The 18620-nt window shown below is 36.0% G+C and overlaps 1 protein-coding gene and 1 long non-coding RNA gene across 3 annotated transcripts; one reads left to right on the forward strand and one right to left on the reverse strand.

Moving 5' to 3' along the window:
* Nucleotides 1-90: 90 nt before the first annotated feature.
* Nucleotides 91-5769, reverse strand: LOC132599494 (uncharacterized). 2 transcript variants are annotated; one of them, XR_009566840.1, is made up of 5 exons: nucleotides 5572-5769; nucleotides 4759-4809; nucleotides 2218-2266; nucleotides 870-1057; nucleotides 91-737 (listed from the first exon to the last, which is right to left on the reverse strand). It is a non-coding gene; the product is annotated as an uncharacterized LOC132599494 (long non-coding RNA). The 2 variants fall into 2 exon arrangements; XR_009566839.1 differs by lacking the exon at nucleotides 2218-2266.
* A 721-nt stretch (nucleotides 5770-6490) lies between these two features.
* On the forward strand, nucleotides 6491-17338 carry LOC132600615 (uncharacterized). Its single transcript, XM_060313906.1, has 10 exons — nucleotides 6491-6836; nucleotides 6935-7006; nucleotides 7835-7927; nucleotides 14000-14081; nucleotides 14228-14284; nucleotides 15345-15409; nucleotides 15512-15607; nucleotides 15715-15801; nucleotides 15917-15997; nucleotides 16080-17338. The coding sequence occupies exons 1-10, from the start codon at nucleotides 6738-6740 to the stop codon at nucleotides 16779-16781; spliced, it is 1434 nt and encodes a 477-aa protein (XP_060169889.1). The 5' UTR covers nucleotides 6491-6737; the 3' UTR covers nucleotides 16782-17338.
* Nucleotides 17339-18620: the final 1282 nt, after the last annotated feature.

Here is an 18620-nt window from a genome sequence, read left to right on the forward strand (position 1 = left end):
TAATAAAATGTGAAAAAAACTTTTCATCAAATTCAATAAAACACAACATAAAAATTGCATTAAACACCAAAATTAACAGAATTACACCTTAAAAGACTATGATTGTCACGACCCAACCCCGTGGGCCGCGACTGGTGCCCTACTTGGACACCCAAACAGACTTACATACCGGATCGTCGTATCCAAGACTTAATCAAACTTAACATACATTAATTAAAGCAGATACTGGAAGCAAATATCGTCTTAAGCGGTCGCGCTGGCGGAATAGACATCGCCTAGATACACACACATATACAGACAAATGGGTCGTTTTGGTCATAATAGCAAACGGGACCGCATTAAGACGCAGATCATAATCACAACGAATAAACATGACCCACATATATGACTACAGGCCTCTACAAAACATAACAAAAACATATGACGGGACAGGGCCCCGCCGTACCCCAGATAGTCATACATATATACAGAGACATATACCATGAAAGGTCTTTACCAAAAGTATGGGCTCCGAGTCAAAGGAGCACTCCAAAGTAGCAGAATGTATCCTACACTGGCGGGTCACCAGAACAAACGTCCGTACCTGCGGGCATGAAACGCAGCCCCCGAAGAAAGGGGGTCAGTACGAAATATGTACTGAGTATGTAAAGTGTCACACCCTCATCTTGATAGGGCATGATGGGCACCCGACTCCCTTCAGAGTCGAGCGAACCCTTAAACATTCGCTTTACGAAAACCTGTCATTTCAAAAAATTTTAAACACATGAAACTTTTCCAAATAGATGTCATTATCTTTATACAAATTATAAAAAAAAACTTTCAATCAATTACGTACTTTTTACCAACTGAAATCATCTAAAAATACATACTCTTTTAACATCTATAAATGATTCGCACTTCTCGACGCCTTATCCACAGAACACTGTCTGCAAAGTCTCTAACACATACAAAACACCATAACAAAGGTACTCGACTCGGCAATACTCCGAACTGAGATGGAGCTCGCCAATCCCGCTGGAATACCTTCTAGCAAAATCTTCTACTCACCTGGGTGTACCTGTGTGGCATGAAACGCAGCCCCCGAAGAAAGGGGGTCAGTACGGAATATGTAAAGCGGGAATAAATGATAACCATCGCATAATTTAGGAAAGAAGAAATCATAACCAACCCAATACCTGCAGCCTTCGCTGGAAGAAACGTAAATATGTACGCAAATCTCAAGCAGGCTTCAAGTAAATAATTGCAATCTAACTAACATTTTCAAAATAAGTAATGTAATCTAACACACCTCCTTTAAGTGAATAATGCAATGCAACACACGTGCCGCTTCCGGCAAATTCATGATGGCCCCTTCGGGCAGCCGCTTCCGGCTCTATATCAATAATGGCCCCTTCGGGCAGCCGCTTCCGGCTCTATATCAATAATGGCCCCTTCGGGCATGAATGCAAATATGCAAATGTATGGAAATCTCTTTTAAAGAAAATCCATAACATAAACTAAGGCCACGTGTCACATAGCACACTCAGACATAAACTGAGGCCATAGCGCACCCAGGCGTAAGCTGAGGCCATAGCTCACTCAGGCACGAGCTGAGGCCATATATCATATAGCACACTTAGCTACGTCATGAAGTCATCTAGTGACTTAGGCTTGAAAATCTCGCACCCCCTTCGGAGTGGTTTTTGGAAAGTCTAAATAATAAAATCTCGCACTCCCTTCGGAGTGGTTTTGAAAATCGACTTTATGTTTCCTTTAGTACAAAACTAGTTTTCTTGAAATCATTAGTAAACCACAAACACGTTTCAAGTAAATCCGAGTTAGTCTACGAAAGTTACGAGCTTTTGAAGTACGGAACCTTCTAAAAACATTTCATAAGCCATATTTCGAAATTCAAGTATTATTCATATTAGGAAGCTTCTGAATAATGTTTTGGACCAAATCAAACAGGGACCTTAAGATCATATTTAAGTATCAAAATATTCATCAAAGACTTTAGTCATATCGATTTTCTTTCGAACAACATTCGGAAATATACCCACTAAAATCTTTGAACGCCATGTATATACATATCAAACCATATGGGGTACTTATGGAAATCAAAGACATCGGCCATCCTAGTGGCGCTAAGAATAGAATTTTCCTTAGAATCATACATATACGTTATTTGTTCATTTCATAAAGGTCATGCCAAAAGAAAGAAAGGTAGGCTCTACATACCTGTCAGTGACTTAGTCGTGGATCCTTTTCGCCTCGTCGCCCTTTTAGCCTATTTATATAAAAGTAACGTTATCGTTAGTAACTATATTTTCTAGTCCACAATTCTATAACCCATTTCTTATTGAACCTATATTTTAGTTTATATATCCCCATTTAGGGTTTTTTTTTATTATCTAAAAATCTAGCGAAAATCCGGCAGCACTTCCCCTATACATTCGCCTATCCAAAATTTTCAATCGCCCTCCTGTTGACACAGAAATACCAACAACAACATATGGATACAATCATATCTTCAATTCCTTCAATTCAACGAAATCAACATCATATTCACATCAACAAAATTCCAACTTTAACTTTCTAATCTTTTCGCCATATAATCCATGATAATAACAACCACACTACTAATTAAACTTCATTTACCATAGCTAGTTTAAATTGGCCCCATACGGCTCAAACTCCACTTCCATATCAACATACACAACTCTTGCAATTTCTTCCACATCCACCAATTCATACAAAGACTAATCATCTTCTAAAATAGGTAGAAAAATATTAAACCTTACCTTAATAGTAGCGCCGTGAATAGTGATGCCGTGAACAGTACCCCACCGTGAATACTAGCCCGAAGCTCTCTCTCAATTCTCTATCCACAAGATAAAAAAATGATCTTTTGTTGCTGAATTTTTCTGGAAATATTGGGAACTTTTGTGCTGAAAAAAATGAGATTTTTGTCCCTTAAAAAGGAATGCTGAAGTCGGTTTCACTGTAGCTACACTATTGTAGCAGTACTGTAGCGGTACTGTAGCGGTACCGCGGGAATGCTGTTTCTGCATCGACAGTTCAGTTTGTAACGTCTATAATTCCCTATTCCGATGTCCTATCAATGAACGGTTTGTTGCATTACAAACTAGACTCAACGAACTTCATTTTAGGATTTTGAAATACCTTAAAACTCCACATATACTATGAGGTATGCGCCTCCAAAGTTGACTAAAACCCGTCTCGCGTTTCTCAAATTTTCGTCGAACTTATTTTCTTCAATCTGCTCGATCTCGAAATATTCTGAAATTATCCATACATGGTATTTATCACTTATTACACTAATAATGGCCATGTTCTCGTGTTTCAAAGTACTTTTTCCTGATTACGACTTACGAGATCGTAATTCACCCGTTTTCTTCGTTGTTACGTACTTTCCATGGCTTGTGCCTTTCAAAGCAACCTGGGATGTCTCTGATACCCCATTACTACGATGAGGTACATGCCATACTCATGCACTGGAAATGCGAGGTATAACATAAAGCATGAGGTACAGTAATCCAAATCAGAACTGAAATAAAGAGTATGGAAAGCGGTTACAGAACCAGTATATCAAACCTGTTTTAAAAACATAAGTAATGCAAATAAAAATCATGCATAAGGCTCAGGAACGTGGTCGCCACTCTGACGCTAGCGCCACAACACATCATACTCCAGAAGGTTTCAAATCTCCATACAATCCCCGAACATATCGTATCATCATATCATATCACAATATCAGAACATATCATATGTCATATCACATCATAACGCCGTATATAAGCGGAACCCGACCCTATGGCGAGGCCTCGGGAAGCGTAACACATCATACTCCCGAATATAACATAGTGCGCACGATCACAAAACCGGCCCGGGAACCGGCGAACGATGTCATAGTAGTAGGCACGAGTGGAGTAGTGCAGAAACCATATGCATATAAATAAATAAGTTATTTTCAAAACTCGATGAACAAATATATGTACGACATCTGAAGGCTCGGAAATCAGTTTCGGGTCAATCGGAGTTAGTATACGAAAGTTACAAACTTTTGAAGTACGGAACTTTCTAAAAGCATGTCAGAAGCTCTTTTCGGAATTTCAAGGGACATTCATATTAGGGAAACTTTCAACCATTTCTATGGAGCAAATCAAATGGAGCCTTTAAGATCATATGTATGTATCAAAATATATGTATCCAAACTTTAGCCATATCAAATCTTTTTCGAACATCATTCGGAAGTATACTAACTAGAATCTTTGGAGCCGAGAATATTTCATAAGTCATACTTGGAAATTTAAGTATCATTCATATTAGAAGACTTTCGAACATCATTATGGATCACATATTCATATTAGGAAACTTGCAGATAAAATTATGGATCACATATTCATATTAGGAACCTTGCGGATAACATTATGGATCACATATTCATACTAGAAAACTTGCGGATAACATTATGGATCAAATCAAATGGGGACTTTAAGACCATATTTTCATATCGAAATATTCATCAAAGGCTTTAATCTTCTCGTTTTTCTTTCGAACAACATTCGGGACATTACAAATAGAATCTTTGAACATCATAGAATATGTATCCCGCAATATGGAATAGCCTATGGAGGTCAAAGATGTTAGCCAACCTAGTGGCTCTAAGAATAGGATTTTCTCTATAAGCATACATATACGTATTGTTTATTCCAAAAGGGATCATGCCAAAAAGAAGGAACGGTAGGCTTTACATACCTCGATCGCTCGCTAATCAATTCCCGAATCAAGTCTCGGGCTCTCCAAGATCTACAATAATATTATCGATTACCAAATATTAGCTACAAGCTTAGAATTTTAACTCTAATTCGTATTTGTCTACCGAAATTTCGGCACCACCTCCCCTGTAAATTCAACATCCCCGAGAATTAAACTCGGCCAAATTCATCAACAACCATACCAACAATACCAACAACCAAACCAATAACATCAAAAACCAATTTAAAATGCATTCCAACACTAGTAACCTTCCTTTCAACATAATTCATCGACATTCAATTCAACTACGAATTTTTCAAGCCAATATCGACACTTACACATTCATTACCAATTCAAGATCATTCAAAAGCATTTCAAGGCATTTCATACCATTCTACAAAATATACAAAAATCCCATCAAGACTAGAATTCATCCGAAATCTCCAACCTTCGACGCAACATTCACAACACATTTTTCATCTTCCAATTTCATCAACAACAACCGAAATTTGCACTTTAACAATTCCATTCCCATAATTACATAATCTATAATAACATCACATACTTTCCGACAACAACTTAACAACAAATTTTTCATGCCAACTAGAACTAGAATTCTTCCATTTGCATTAAAAGGTCATTACAACACAATTAACTTAATAAATAAAATTTGATCATTCCTCTCCATCAACACCCATTTTCGGCCACACACACACATACCCATGACACAAAATTTTCATACTCTACATTTATTCCCACATACTACAACATATATATAAAATTCTTCCAAGCTAAAAAAAGTAGAATCCTTACCTTTTCCAAATTCTCCACTTTGTAAAAAAAGTACTTTCTTGCCTCAAAGTTTATACCACGTTGAAGAGGGTTCCGGGCTTAGTAGGAATTCAAAAGAGATAAGTTTTGAACCAAAGATTTGAGCTCCACAATAATTTTTTTTTTTCTTGTAGTGGCCGAATGGCCCTCTAGTGATGCTCTCAATTTTTCTTTCTCTCTCTTGAAAGTTCTAGAGTAGAACAAATGAGGGGCCTTATGTTTATTTATTAGTCTTGCAAGCATTTTAATTCTCCACATGGGCTTGGGCCATGGTTGGTTGGCCGGCCACCCCTTTAAAATATTAGGCATCTGTTTCATTTTTTTTCTAGCCCAAATTCATTTATGGGGCTTATTTTGTAATTCCCGAAACAAATTTCTAAAATTTCCCATTTTGCCCTTGACCTTCCTCCATATTCCCACGTCAACATTTTTCATAAACAACATCTATATATTAAGCAAAATCAAAATATGGCCTTATTTCTTACAAATCAAAATTATTTCGAATTTTTCCGAATATGCAAAAATACGGGATGTAACAATGATGGTCTCTAGAATATAAACAAAAAATAGCAGAAATAACGTCAAATATAACAAGTAAAGTTTGTTCAATAATTAACAATGACTATAATAACAACAATAATACAACCAATGTAATTCCAGGATTCGAGAAGGGTACAATGTATGTAAACCTTACCCGTACGTTATAGATTGTAGAGATAGAGATGTTGTTTACTAAAGACACAATAATTAACAGAGACTAAGAAGGTGTTTGAATTGACTTTTTAAAAATAGATTATAAGCTAAAAAGCCAAAAATTATAAGTTTGAAATACCCAACTTTCGACTTTTGCTTATTTTTATATTTTTTTAATCTAATAAAAGCATTTTTTATTCTTTTCAAACACCCCAAAAAACAAAAAAAAAAAAAAAACTTAAAAGCCAAATAAGCACTTAAAATAAGCCAATCTAAACACCTTCTAAAATTCATTTTTGACAAATTTTAAAAAGTTAAAATTAATCATGAATATATTTACCACTACCTTAAATATTGCTTACCCAAAAAAAAAATAAAAAAAAATACTGCCTTAAATATTAAAAGCAGGGTTTTAGCCTAAAACCCTAATCCACAGCAGAGCCACCAATTCACCAATGGCTGTATTGAGCTCAAAGCAAGTGTTGAAAGACAACAAAACAACTGACCCAAGTTCCATTACATCTCTTACCCTCACTCACAAAGCTCTTTCTGATGTACATTCACAATCTCTCTCTTTTTTTTTTTTTTTTTTAAAGCTACAATTTTTGTATTATCTCATATTGCATTTTCAAGATTTCATCTTTCTTTGCAGGTCTCTTGTTTGAGTGAGTTTGAAAATTTGCAAAGGCTTGATCTTGGGTTTAACAATTTAACTTCACTTGAGGTAAATAAAATAAATTAAAAAGATATCTCCCTTTATTTGGGTTGCTTAAGGCCTTGTTTGGACATGATGTTTGTTCCCTTTTTTCAAGAAAGATTTTCAAAACAGCGTTTAGTTATACAATTATACTGATTTTTTTTTTGCAAATATTGTTGAATTTGAGTTTCAAGTTTGATCTTGGGTTTAACAATTTAGCTTCACTCGAGATAAATTAAAAAAAATAAAAAAACTCCCTTTATTTGGGTTGCTTAGGGCCTTGTTTGGACATGGATATTTGCCCCTTTTTTCAAAAAAGATTTTCAAAGTGCATTTAGTTATACCATTAGACTTAGCCTTTTGGCCATAGATTTTGTGAAACTTGAAAAATAAAAAATAAAAGAGATTGATGTTGTTTTGAAAAATAATTTTTGGAATTTGAAGTTGTGTTTGGACGTACATTTTACTTAGAAAAAAAATTGAAGTTTTGTGAGTGGAAGAAAAATTTCACCCAAAAACTGGTTTGATTTTTCTTCAATTTTTTTTTCAAAAACTGATCAATTTCCATGAAAAAACAATGTTTTCATTTTCTGTTTAATTTAAAAAAGCTTCCAAAATCCATGGCCAACCAAGAGCTTAATTTTTGAAAAATTTCTTGAAAATGAGATTCTAGAAGTTTGAAAAAGTGGATTTGACCAGTTTTTCAAGTGATTATCCAATCTCAACTTTCAAGAATATATATATATATATATATATATATTTTGCAAATACTACTTTTTTCAAGTATCTCATATTTTATGTCCAAATGGCTACTCAGATTTTCAGCGAGAGATCTGATTTTTATTTGGATTTTAGGGGTTGAAGTTATGTGTGAATTTGAAGTGGCTATCTGTTGTGCAAAATAAACTTCAGAGCATGAAAGGGATTGAAGGGCTTATTAAACTCACTGTGAGTAGTGCATTTAATTCATGTTTTGCTATCATTTTATCCTTCTAGTAATGCACATAATTTGTTTAACTAATTTTGTGCTTTTGAGCACTTCTTCAAATTGGAGTTTCTAGCTCGCCATCATTATAGTTTTGAGTGTGTCAATTCTTGAGTGTCTTAATTCCATTTTTCAATCTTTTATATACAAGTTACATGCCATCTATTTCCAGCACTTCTATTTTCTTTTGATTTTTCCGTGTGTTTAGGGGATGAGAGTAGCATTTTTCTCTCCATTTTGCTTATAACATCATTTTCCACATTTATACTTATCAAAAGACGCTTTCTCGGTTTTAGCTCTTCTTGGCATTTGGAAATTGATTGGTTGATTAATGAAACATATCGAAGTGAAGATTGGCGGGCATGGAGCAACTATGGTTATTCTATGCTTGAGGGGGAGATAAAATTTCAGTCAAGAGTGCTGATATCCATCTATATTTTTGGGACCTACTACCTAGGACTTGTATGTTCATTATATATTTCTTTGTTTTATAGATAAATGAGCAAACAAGATTTTACATTCTCCTTACATTGAAATAGTCCAATGAACGGTAAGAGTACAAAATCGGTATTTAGACTTCGGACTGGACCTTTATAGAAGAGAACTAGTAAAATCTGGAAACACAAACAAAGCGCAATTTAAACATAATGTACAGTATATCAATGACACAAGCACAAAATGGAAAATAAGAACTCAACTCCCAGCAATCAGCCTGTTCATCATAATCAGAGGTACAATCATAAAATCATGAGCTTCAACATGATAAAGATATAGTAAGAAATGAGCCTCAATTGCTTGGGGGTAATTGGCTTGAGCCTTGGGGTTTGCTCCCTTTCAAGGTCTCAAGTTCGAAACCCACTGGGTGCAAACAATTTCTGAGGGCCATCGGACTGGGGTAAAACCCTGAATTACCCGTGGTGCACTTGCGGGAAACTCCTTACCGAGGGCCTGTGCACCCCCGGGATTAGTCGGGGCTCAATGAGACCCGGACACCTGGTGCTTAATCAAAAAAAAAAAAAAAAAAAAAAAGAAATGAGCCTCAATTGCTTCTTGCGATTTTTAGGAAGAAGCAGAGGACTGAAGCTTAACCAGAGCAGCACCTGAACCTCAAACAGCGGCCTCGAGTTCTCGCTGGAATCTTTTGTACTCCCTCTGTTTCAATTTATGTGAATCTATTTCCTTATTAGTCCGTGCCAAAAAGAATGAGCTCTTTCTATATTTGGAAACACTTTACCTTTATGCAATGATTTATAGCCACACAAAATATATGTGACTCATTTAGGACCACAAGTTTAAAAGTCTTCTCTTCTTTGTTAAACTCCATGCCCAGTCAAATGGGTTCACATAAATTAAAACGGAGGGAGTGTATTTTTTTTTAGTGGAACTGACAGAGAGACAGTGGCCAAGGCTTGTTTTTCTCAGTTTCTAGCTATGGTGATTCAGATAAGCAGAAGAGAGATAGAGAGAGGTGGAGTTTAGATGGTTTCTCATGGCTGCAATCATGGAGCCGATTCTCTATCTCCTTCTTTGTGTCTCTTAATGTTAGGTCTAGTTTTTTTTAGGTGTTGCGGCTGCTTGTTATGTGTAGTAGGTCTAGGTTTAGGTCTAAGTTTCTATATTTAGCTTCTTATATTGTGTATGGGTCTAGGATTTTGTGTAGTGTCTAGTTTAGCCAACTTTCTCCAATATGCCCTTATTGATTGGAGAAAGTAAATATTTTGGGAAGGAAGAATGGAATATTCTTTTTCGGAATGGAATGTGCTTTTGATATGGATATGGGTGAATTTTGCCATGTGGCAATATGCTATTGGTTCCTTTTTTTTATGAAAATAAATATACTACTACTACTAAATTAAAATAGCAAGATAAAAATGTTAATTACTCAATATTTATTTATAAAAACTTTAACTTAGAAATCAAACTAAAAATAAGTAAAACTTATTATATTTTGAAAATTTCTTTCTTTTGTAAATAAAAACGAAAGTAATATGTAAAAGAAAAAAATGAGAATATTTTTGCTGTTTTCAATCTTATCAAATAAAAATCTATTGAAAAAGGACATTAAAGGCAAAATACAAGATTAGACCTAAAAGAGATTTAACGCTAAAAAATGATATAAAACTTAAATTCGGTTAAAAATTAGGTGTTCACAACTGCCTCTTCTTTGCTTGGAAACACGAAGTATTTTCAGGCAAAGAAAGTGAACAACGTGACTAATTTTTGACCGAACGTAAGAAAAAAGGTGCGATTAAGCCCCGGTTTTGGTCAGCCTACATATTCCGGCTTATAAGAGAATCAGGTCACGTGTAGTTCATGTGGATGGAATGATGAGTTAGAGGTCGAGTGAGGTCCCGTCGAGGCTCTGCTCTGCGACTCCTATTTTTACATAAAATAGCACATCAAAAGAGAAGGGGAAATAGAAGATCCTATTTGTTCTACGTGTCTTGAATCTTCCTTAAGATCTTCACATGAGTCTTGATCTCCGGATATCACCTTGCTTTTTCTGGTGAGTCCTTGATCTTGAGACTTGAACTTAGAACTTATTGAGTCTTTGACGCTCTTCCAAATGATAGTTTGTAGAATATTCTTGAATACTTGTTTCTTGATCAGTAGCTGGAAAGGAGTAGATCTTAGGACGTTGGACCGCTACATGCATATGAAAATCCGACTCTGGTTGTCATTGAGATTAAACATTTTGGCTAGAGATGGAACTCTGTTCTTAGGTATTAAATTCATGTTTTGCTGGGGAAACTTGCAAGCTTTCACAAATAAACGAAACAAATGAACTTTTTTGCCCGAGTCTGTACTGGAATTTTTTTGTGAGTTATTAGCACAATTGTGAACTAACAAATATGCAAATAGGAATGGAAAATGAAGATATGGTTTATGTTCCCCAAGACCTAAATTACCACTACGGTGTGTTCCTTAGGAATGAAAAACGGAGATAGGATTTGTGTTCCCTAAGACTTAAAAATGCAACTAGGGTGTGCTTTCTAGGATGCCAGCTAGGGTGTTTGTTCCCTAAGGTCAAATGCAACTAGGGTGTTTGTTCCTTGTGTTAGAAATAGATAGGATTTTTGTTCCCTACAATGCAAAAGAAAGGAACCAATAGCAGATTGCCACATGGCAAAATTCATCCATTTCCATATTAAAAGACCATTCCATTTGGGAAAGGAATATTCTATTCTTCCTTCCCAAGATATTTACTCTCATCCAATTTAAGGGCATTTTGGGGAGAGTTGGCCAAAAATAAGATACTGCACAAAACTCTACACCTATACACAATATAAGAAGCTAATAGCATGTTTGGCCAAGATCAACTTATTTTAGAAAGTGCTTTTTTCAAAAGTACGTTTGGTGAAAAGCCCTCTTTGGCTAATCAATTCGAAAAGCACTTTTAAGCAGTACTTAGTGTTTGGCCAAGCTTTAAAAAGTGATTCTAAATGTATTTTCTCAACAGTGTTTTTTTTTTTTTTAAAAAAAAATACTTTTGGAGAAAGGCTATTTGTAAGCTTTTGTTGCTCCCAAAAGCACTTATTTTCTTCTAAAAACTTGATCAAACACCTCACCTTTCTAAAATAACTACTTTTTGGAAAATATAAGCATTATTGGCCCCTCCCAAAAGCTTGGTTAGACCGGCTATAAATATAGAAACTTAGACCTAATTCTAGACCTACTACACAAAGCAAGCAGTCGCAACTAGGGGTGGGCATTCGGTATTAGGTTCGGTATTTTCAAAGTTCGGGTTCGGTAATCGGTAATTGAAAGTGGATACCAAATACTGAAGTTTCAAAGTTTGGTTTGGTTCGGTAAATCAAACTTCGGTTCAGTAAATCACGGTAGGGTATTTGGAATTTACCATTCAAGAGAGAAACTATTAATAACAATTTTGTAGCAATCGGATAATCACATAAATGAAAATGTATTGCAAAATTTTTGCAGGTCACCCTGCAATTGTCTCCTGTACGAGATTAGAAATGGGTATGCACCATAATCCAAGATGCTCAGAATGCAGTTCTCAGAATGCAAGAGTAAACTAAACCCCCTAATATTTGGAAAAAAAGCAGTTACAATGGAAAGATAACAATATTCCTCAACTAACATACCTGCCTGGCAAGTGTCAACTAAATTTGAAGTGGCAATTGAAAGGAGCATAAAAACATAGCTAAAATGTCTTAGTGGTGACTCTGTAAAAATATTAACCCCTATTCAAAATCGTCACTTCAAAACCCTTCAATAATAAAATCCATATCCGAAAAAGGGGTGTGACAATCACTTCTTCAAGTTGGAGTTTCTAGCTCGCAACCATTATCGTTTTGAATGTGCCAATTCTTAAGTGTCTTAGTTCCATTTTTCAATCTTTTGCATACAATTTGTATACCATTTATTTCCAACACTTCTCTTTTCTTTTGATTTTTTCTGTGTGTTTAGAGGATAAGAGTAGCATTTTCTCTCCATATACATCATTTTCCACATTTATACTTATCAAGAGACGATTTTTCAGTTTTAGGTCTTCTTGGCATTTGGAAATTGATTGGTTGAATAATGAAACATATCAAAGTGAAGATTGGCAGGCATGGAGCAACTTTAATTTCACTTGTCGAAATAAGCAAGTATATTTTCTATTCTTGAGGGGGAGAGATGGAAATTTGTGGGACCAGTAACCTAGGACTTGTATATCCTTACCTTTGCTTTCCTTTTTAAATAAATGAGCAAACAGGATTTTACACTCCTTACATTGTTTTCACTATGGAATAATCTCATTTTTCGCATTCCAATTTCAAATAAGCCAGAGAGGCATAACGATGTTATTCTTCAAGCTAGACAATGCTTAATTCACTGTATTTAGTACTCCCTCTGTCCCAATTTATGTCGCACAATTTCCTTTTTAGTCTGTCAGTCACCTTTCCATAATTACGAACAACTTAACTTTAAAATTCCCATTTTACCCTTAATGAAATGATTTTTAGGCACACAAATGTCCAAGATTTGTCTTAGATCACGATTTTCCAAAGTCTTTCTTTCTTAAACTTTGTGCCAGATCAAACGGTGCCACATAAATTGAGATGGAGGGAGTAATACATATTAAACGATAGACGGATAAAAAACCAAGCTCCATTCCATTAATCTGATGCTACGATGCTGCAAGAAGGGTAATTGCACAGCAAACTCACGATGATTCACCGCCTCCTCAAATTTTCTGAGTTAAGATTAAATCTCATACTGCATGCCTTTGATATATTCTTTTACTCCTCCCCTCCCTGCTGATAACTCCATCTAAAAGTTCCACTTGAATGATTTTGCTCTCAACACACTCCATATCTGTCACCCCAACTTATCTATGCCACATTGGTAAATTCTGTAAGCACTCCTCAGCCTCATCCCAGTCCCTATATGGTCCTCTAAAATTTTATCTCCAATATTTTTTCTGGTTATCCCCTCTTAAATAATTGTAAATAAGTTTAAATAATTGGAATATCAAAGAGTGTGGCCCAATGGGCAATGGAGTGGGTTGAGAACCATGAGATCTCAAGTTCAAATCCCAGTAGAGGCACAAAAACTAGATGATTATTCCTATATGTTCAAGCCTCGGCGGATAAAGTTACCCGATACTTGTAAATCTTACCTTATCAAAACAAAGTTAGCCGATATTTGTACTGTGGGAGGTAGCAGTTACCCTGTGGAATTAGTAGAGCTGCATGCAAGCCAGCTCAAACACCACAGCTGTAAAAAAAACATAATTGGTCCTCTCCATATCAGCCTTCACTCTGAACACCTGTGGTATCCCTCGGGATTGATAAATCATACCACACTTTCGGGTCTCCGACTATTGAATCTCTCCCTTCCCTTCAAGATCCCCTTCCATTAGCTCGCCCCGTTGCGATTGTCTCACAATATTTCTTCATTTCTGTTTCATATTTTGTAGTCTTTACAGCATCAGTTGATGGTTTCTGAATTCATTGGTATTTAATGTTTAGATCTAAAAGAGGTAAAAAGGGTTTTGGCTTTTTTAATACACGCTCCCTTGTTATCAGGTAGTGAATGCCGGAAAAAACAAGCTTAAATCTATGGAGGAGGTCAGTGGTCTTGTGAACTTGCGTGCGCTGATTTTGAACGGTGAGCTTCTGTATATGTAGCACTTTTTGTTTTTTGTTTTTTGGGTAAAGTGTTTATGTACCACTTTTTTTGCCATCAGAACTTAGTATTTGCTGGATAATTGGTTTTCATACTGGTACTGACCTACTTTTTTCTTTATGTGGCAGATAATGACATTGTTTCAATTTGCAAGCTTGATAAAATGAAAGAGTTGAATACATTAGGTATAGGTTCCTACTTCTTTAATTTTATGTTTTCATGATAAATGATTAGTGTGTGATTGAGCATGGTGTAATAGATAGTTTGCTATTCTGCTAATTGTGTGCAGATCAGTGGAACAGATTCCCAGTTCTTGTAATTAAGAATACTCTCTTATTAGGAAATACAGTACATTGTACTATCTGCAATATAAATCCGAATAATCTATTACTGTGACTGATTGTGGCGACATTTTGGGTTTCTGGAGATTACACTTACAATGATATCGCTAAGATCCACTGAAGAGAACAAGAATACATCATGAGATATGCGTAGGCATTTGGTTTTAAAGTTAAAACTGAGACAGGTTCCAGAGAATAGCGATAGAGATACTGATCGATTATCTAAAACAATTAGATGAAATTGGCTGGCCTCTCAATCATTCACTTAGGGACCTCGGTTTGGATCTTGAATAGTTGTATATGTTTAGGTCAAAGAAATAATAAAAATGAAAAAGAGTAAGAACCACTATTTATTGTGTTCTTCTTATTTTCCTTGTCATATCCTCTTTACTTATTTCATGATTTGGAGCTGTTAAGGAAATTTTGAAGTTAGGACGCCTATCCTACCTTATACAACCTAACTAATGCCATTTTCTGATCTTGACCAGTATCAATTTGTTGTTAATTTGACCAACCCTTTTATGGTTTTTTTACTGAATACTGAACATTCATGAATGATTGATGCTTGAGAAGACTTGACAGGATCAAGAGATTGTTATTAATCGCCATTGTCTGAAGTCTTGTTTGCTTCTTGTGGTGTGTAAGCAGTTGTAGTTACTAGCCCTAGTTGCTAATTAGACAGTAAAAAACCTGATATCTTTTGGTCTTCTTTGACTGTGATGGTTGGTTGATACTAGTTGCCTTTTTGTGTCACCACCACATATTGGATCGAGATGAATAGTCATTAGCTTTGTGTAGTTTTTGGCCTTTCTGAACTCATTAGTGTCAAATTAATTTCTGCTTCATTTTTTCCATTAAATCAGTTATGTTGAAAGTGTCTCTCTGCCTTTGGTATCTATTGCAGTTCTTTCGAGAAATCCAATATCTGGAATTGGCCAGAGTCTGGCCAAAATTAACTCACTCACAAAAGTAAGCACTTCTTTATTTCCTGTTTATCTTCTGCTCATGATAATTCATTATGGTGTTTACTGTTTACCATGTCCTAACACTGTATGTGCACTGGTCTTCTAGTTGTCTCTCTCTAATTGCCAACTGCACGGTATTGACTCTTCACTTAAATCCTGCACCGAGTTAAAGGAGCTACGACTTGCTCATAATGATATTAAGGTAAGTTACCATAGCTAATGATCGGTTATGCTGGATTTGCAGATGCTTCCTAATTACCCTCAAGCCGTTTATTTTTCTAATTCTACTTCCTCTCCATTGTTTTCCAGACACTTCCTAGTGAGTTGGCTTTTAATATAAAGCTACAAAACTTAGACATCGGGAACAATGTGATCATGAAGCGGTCAGATCTGAAGGTAGCCATTTTTGCAAATTTCATATATCCCCTCAAACTCCTATCTCCTTATTTTGACAGTTATCTTACTTCAAACTTTTCCTTACCGAATATGCGGTTGCGTGGCTTTATGGTAGGTGCTGTCTTCATTAGTTAACTTGAAAAACTTAAACCTACAAGGGAACCCCATTGCTGAAAAGGAAGATTTGGCCAAAAAGGTTAGTGGATACTTTGTCGTTTTCTGGAACTCAAGCTATAATAATATCATGTGCTGACTAACTTGAGACTGTGTTTTACCAGGTCAAGAAACAAATGCCACATTTGCAGATTCTCAATGCTAAACCTATTGAAAAGGCCATGAAAAAGGAAGAGGGTGGTATAGTCGATGATGAAAATGGAAGTGATCACCATGAAGAGAGTACTTTCCTGGAGAATGACATATTGAAAAAGTCTAAAAAGTCCTCAAAGAATGGTAAAAATGCTGCTGATACAGCAGAAACTGTACTCACAGATCCTGATATACATAAGGAATCAAAGCTCAAAAAGGAAAAGATTAACGAATTTGATAAAGCTTCTGGCCGTAAGAGGAAGGAGGAGTTGGTACAAGCAGAAAATAGAACCAATTTTGACACAGGAGAGGAACAAAAGCACAAAAAACAGAAGAAGAGCGAAGTCTTGAAGGAGAAAGCTTCAAATGTCGAGGATAAGGAAACAGCTAAAAAGTCTAGTAAGAAGGCTAAACAAAATAAAGCAAGTGCAATTGACGATGGAGAAACTCCTTTCTCGGATCTTTTTGTCTCTGATTTATCAGATCCATTGACCAGTAGCCGGAAGGACGGTAATCACAAGACACTCCAAAATGTTGATGCAGCTGCAGGTTTGGCTACATTCCCGAAAAAGAAAAAGCAGAACAAGAATCTTGTAACTGGTGCTGCTGCTCTTCAATTGTCATCAGCAAGTGATGAAATTGGGTTAGGTGGTCCATCAACATGGGGTGACTAGAAAATAATAGCACCTTACAGAGAAAATTAAATAGCACCAAGTTTAGACTGTGAAGTTAGCAACTGTCATTTGTGCCCTGGCCTCCCGCTTGGCCTCCCATTTGGTTTGATTGATCTTCAACAAGATGTTTATATGGTTTACATGAACAAATTGTTTTAATAGAGGCTGTAAATTACGGTGCTGTGACAGCAAGCCATAAAGCCAGATCATTGAGAAGTAAAGGATGTTTGTTCTTGCTCTTGTTCATCTTAGGTGTTTGGAAGGTCAAAAGGATCCGACTTGCTTTTACCGGGAGTATATTCTGGGAAATTTTTGTGCGTGTTGAGCCATGGTAAATGAGCCTAATTTTTGTCTTCTTTTGTGAACATGTCGTGTTTAGATAACTGATGGTCACATTTCCAATGGAACACTAAAATTTTCGTCTGCTTAATTTTTCTTGGGGCTGGTAGCTAGTTCAGTTATCGAGACAGTCATAGACTTCGTTATCTTGGATCTCAACTTGTTGCTTATGCATTTACCAATTTTCCCAGTATAATGCAGAAACTGGTTTACATTTCTTTTGAGGTTGTGATTTTATTGTACTAGGCCTATTCCTACATTGGGATATGCATTTTTGACATCTATTTTAGATTAATAGTAATGGAGATCTGTTGATCAATAGGTGGTGTAATGCATTAGAAACCCAAAGACTATCCCTTGTGATAGATGCAATGCCTGCCTATGTTTCCTCCTATTTCTCCTCTTCTTCGGTTGTCACATTTTTATTAGACCAGCTATTGCGCTTCTCGGTTAATTCCATGGACTATTTGCCATCTCCCACCTACACAAGTATCGGGTAACTCTATCCACCAAGGATATATGGGAAGATATCACTTGGGGGTTTTTGCCTGGGCTGAGATTTGGACTCGAGACCTTATTATTGACTTTGGGGTATTAGCTTGCAGACATCAAGTAGTTCAAGTAAACTGCTATTTAGATAAACCATATTGACCGCCTGCACTGTCTAGTTTTAGCTGAAAGTCTACATTTTTAGCTCTCCAGAAATAGCAAATACAGGTTCAAGTAAGAAGGCTATTCTGTGAGTTCAGGCGGATGCAAATAACTGATAGTTGGTGTCCAAGGTCAGACTATCCACGTTGGTATTGGAGTAGCAAGAAGATCCTAGGAGTGCATTTTAAACTGCTATTATGTTCCTTTGTATCCTCCCTTATTAGTAGGCGCATTATCGCAGTATAATTTCTTGTGCTCTGATTTCTGTTATTATCTGTTATTTCCTGTACTTTGATTATCCTATTTTATTTGTGTCGCTTTCGTTATTTGCATTTCCATATCGCTTTGAAGTTCTTAGCCTTATCTGATCTTTTTTTATGCTTTTTATTGAGCCGAGGGTCTTTCGGAAACAGCCGTTCTACCTTGGTAGGAGTAAGGTGTGCGTACACTCTACCCTCCCCAGACTCCTCGTTGTGGGATTTCACTGGATTGTTGTTGTTATTGTAACCACTGTTGCAATGTGTTGGACAATATCAAAGAGTATCTTCATGAAATGCAATGAATGAACAGTACTACATGATGTGCTGTGGCCCAATTCTCCTCTATGCAATCACCAGTGAAATCCTATATTCTTGTGATATTCATTTTCCTTCTCTTAGTTGTGGAAGAAATTAGTACTCCTATCAGAGTCGCCATCTTGACCCCATTGTCCTATATTGTTGAGCTTCTTGAAGTGCTGACCTATAATTCTTTTTTAAGTTCAAGTTGTACACATTTGTCAGTGTAACGAGTTTTTTTACATCATCAAGTCACTTTTACTTGTTGTAGCAGGTAAATTGTCATATTTTG

The sequence above is a fragment of the Lycium barbarum genome, chromosome 6 (genome assembly GCF_019175385.1).
Source record: "Lycium barbarum isolate Lr01 chromosome 6, ASM1917538v2, whole genome shotgun sequence".
NCBI lineage: Eukaryota > Viridiplantae > Streptophyta > Magnoliopsida > Solanales > Solanaceae > Lycium > Lycium barbarum.

Excerpts from the sequence above, each read along its gene's own strand:
- LOC132600615 (XM_060313906.1), top strand. The coding sequence starts at position 6,738 with ATGGCTGTATTGAGCTCAAAGCAAGTGTTGAAAGACAACAAAACAACT. Across the intron at positions 7,928-13,999 it reads AAGGGCTTATTAAACTCACT|GTAGTGAATGCCGGAAAAAA; the intron begins GTGAGTAGTGCA and ends CCTTGTTATCAG. Across the intron at positions 14,285-15,344 it reads GAAAGAGTTGAATACATTAG|TTCTTTCGAGAAATCCAATA; the intron begins GTATAGGTTCCT and ends TATCTATTGCAG.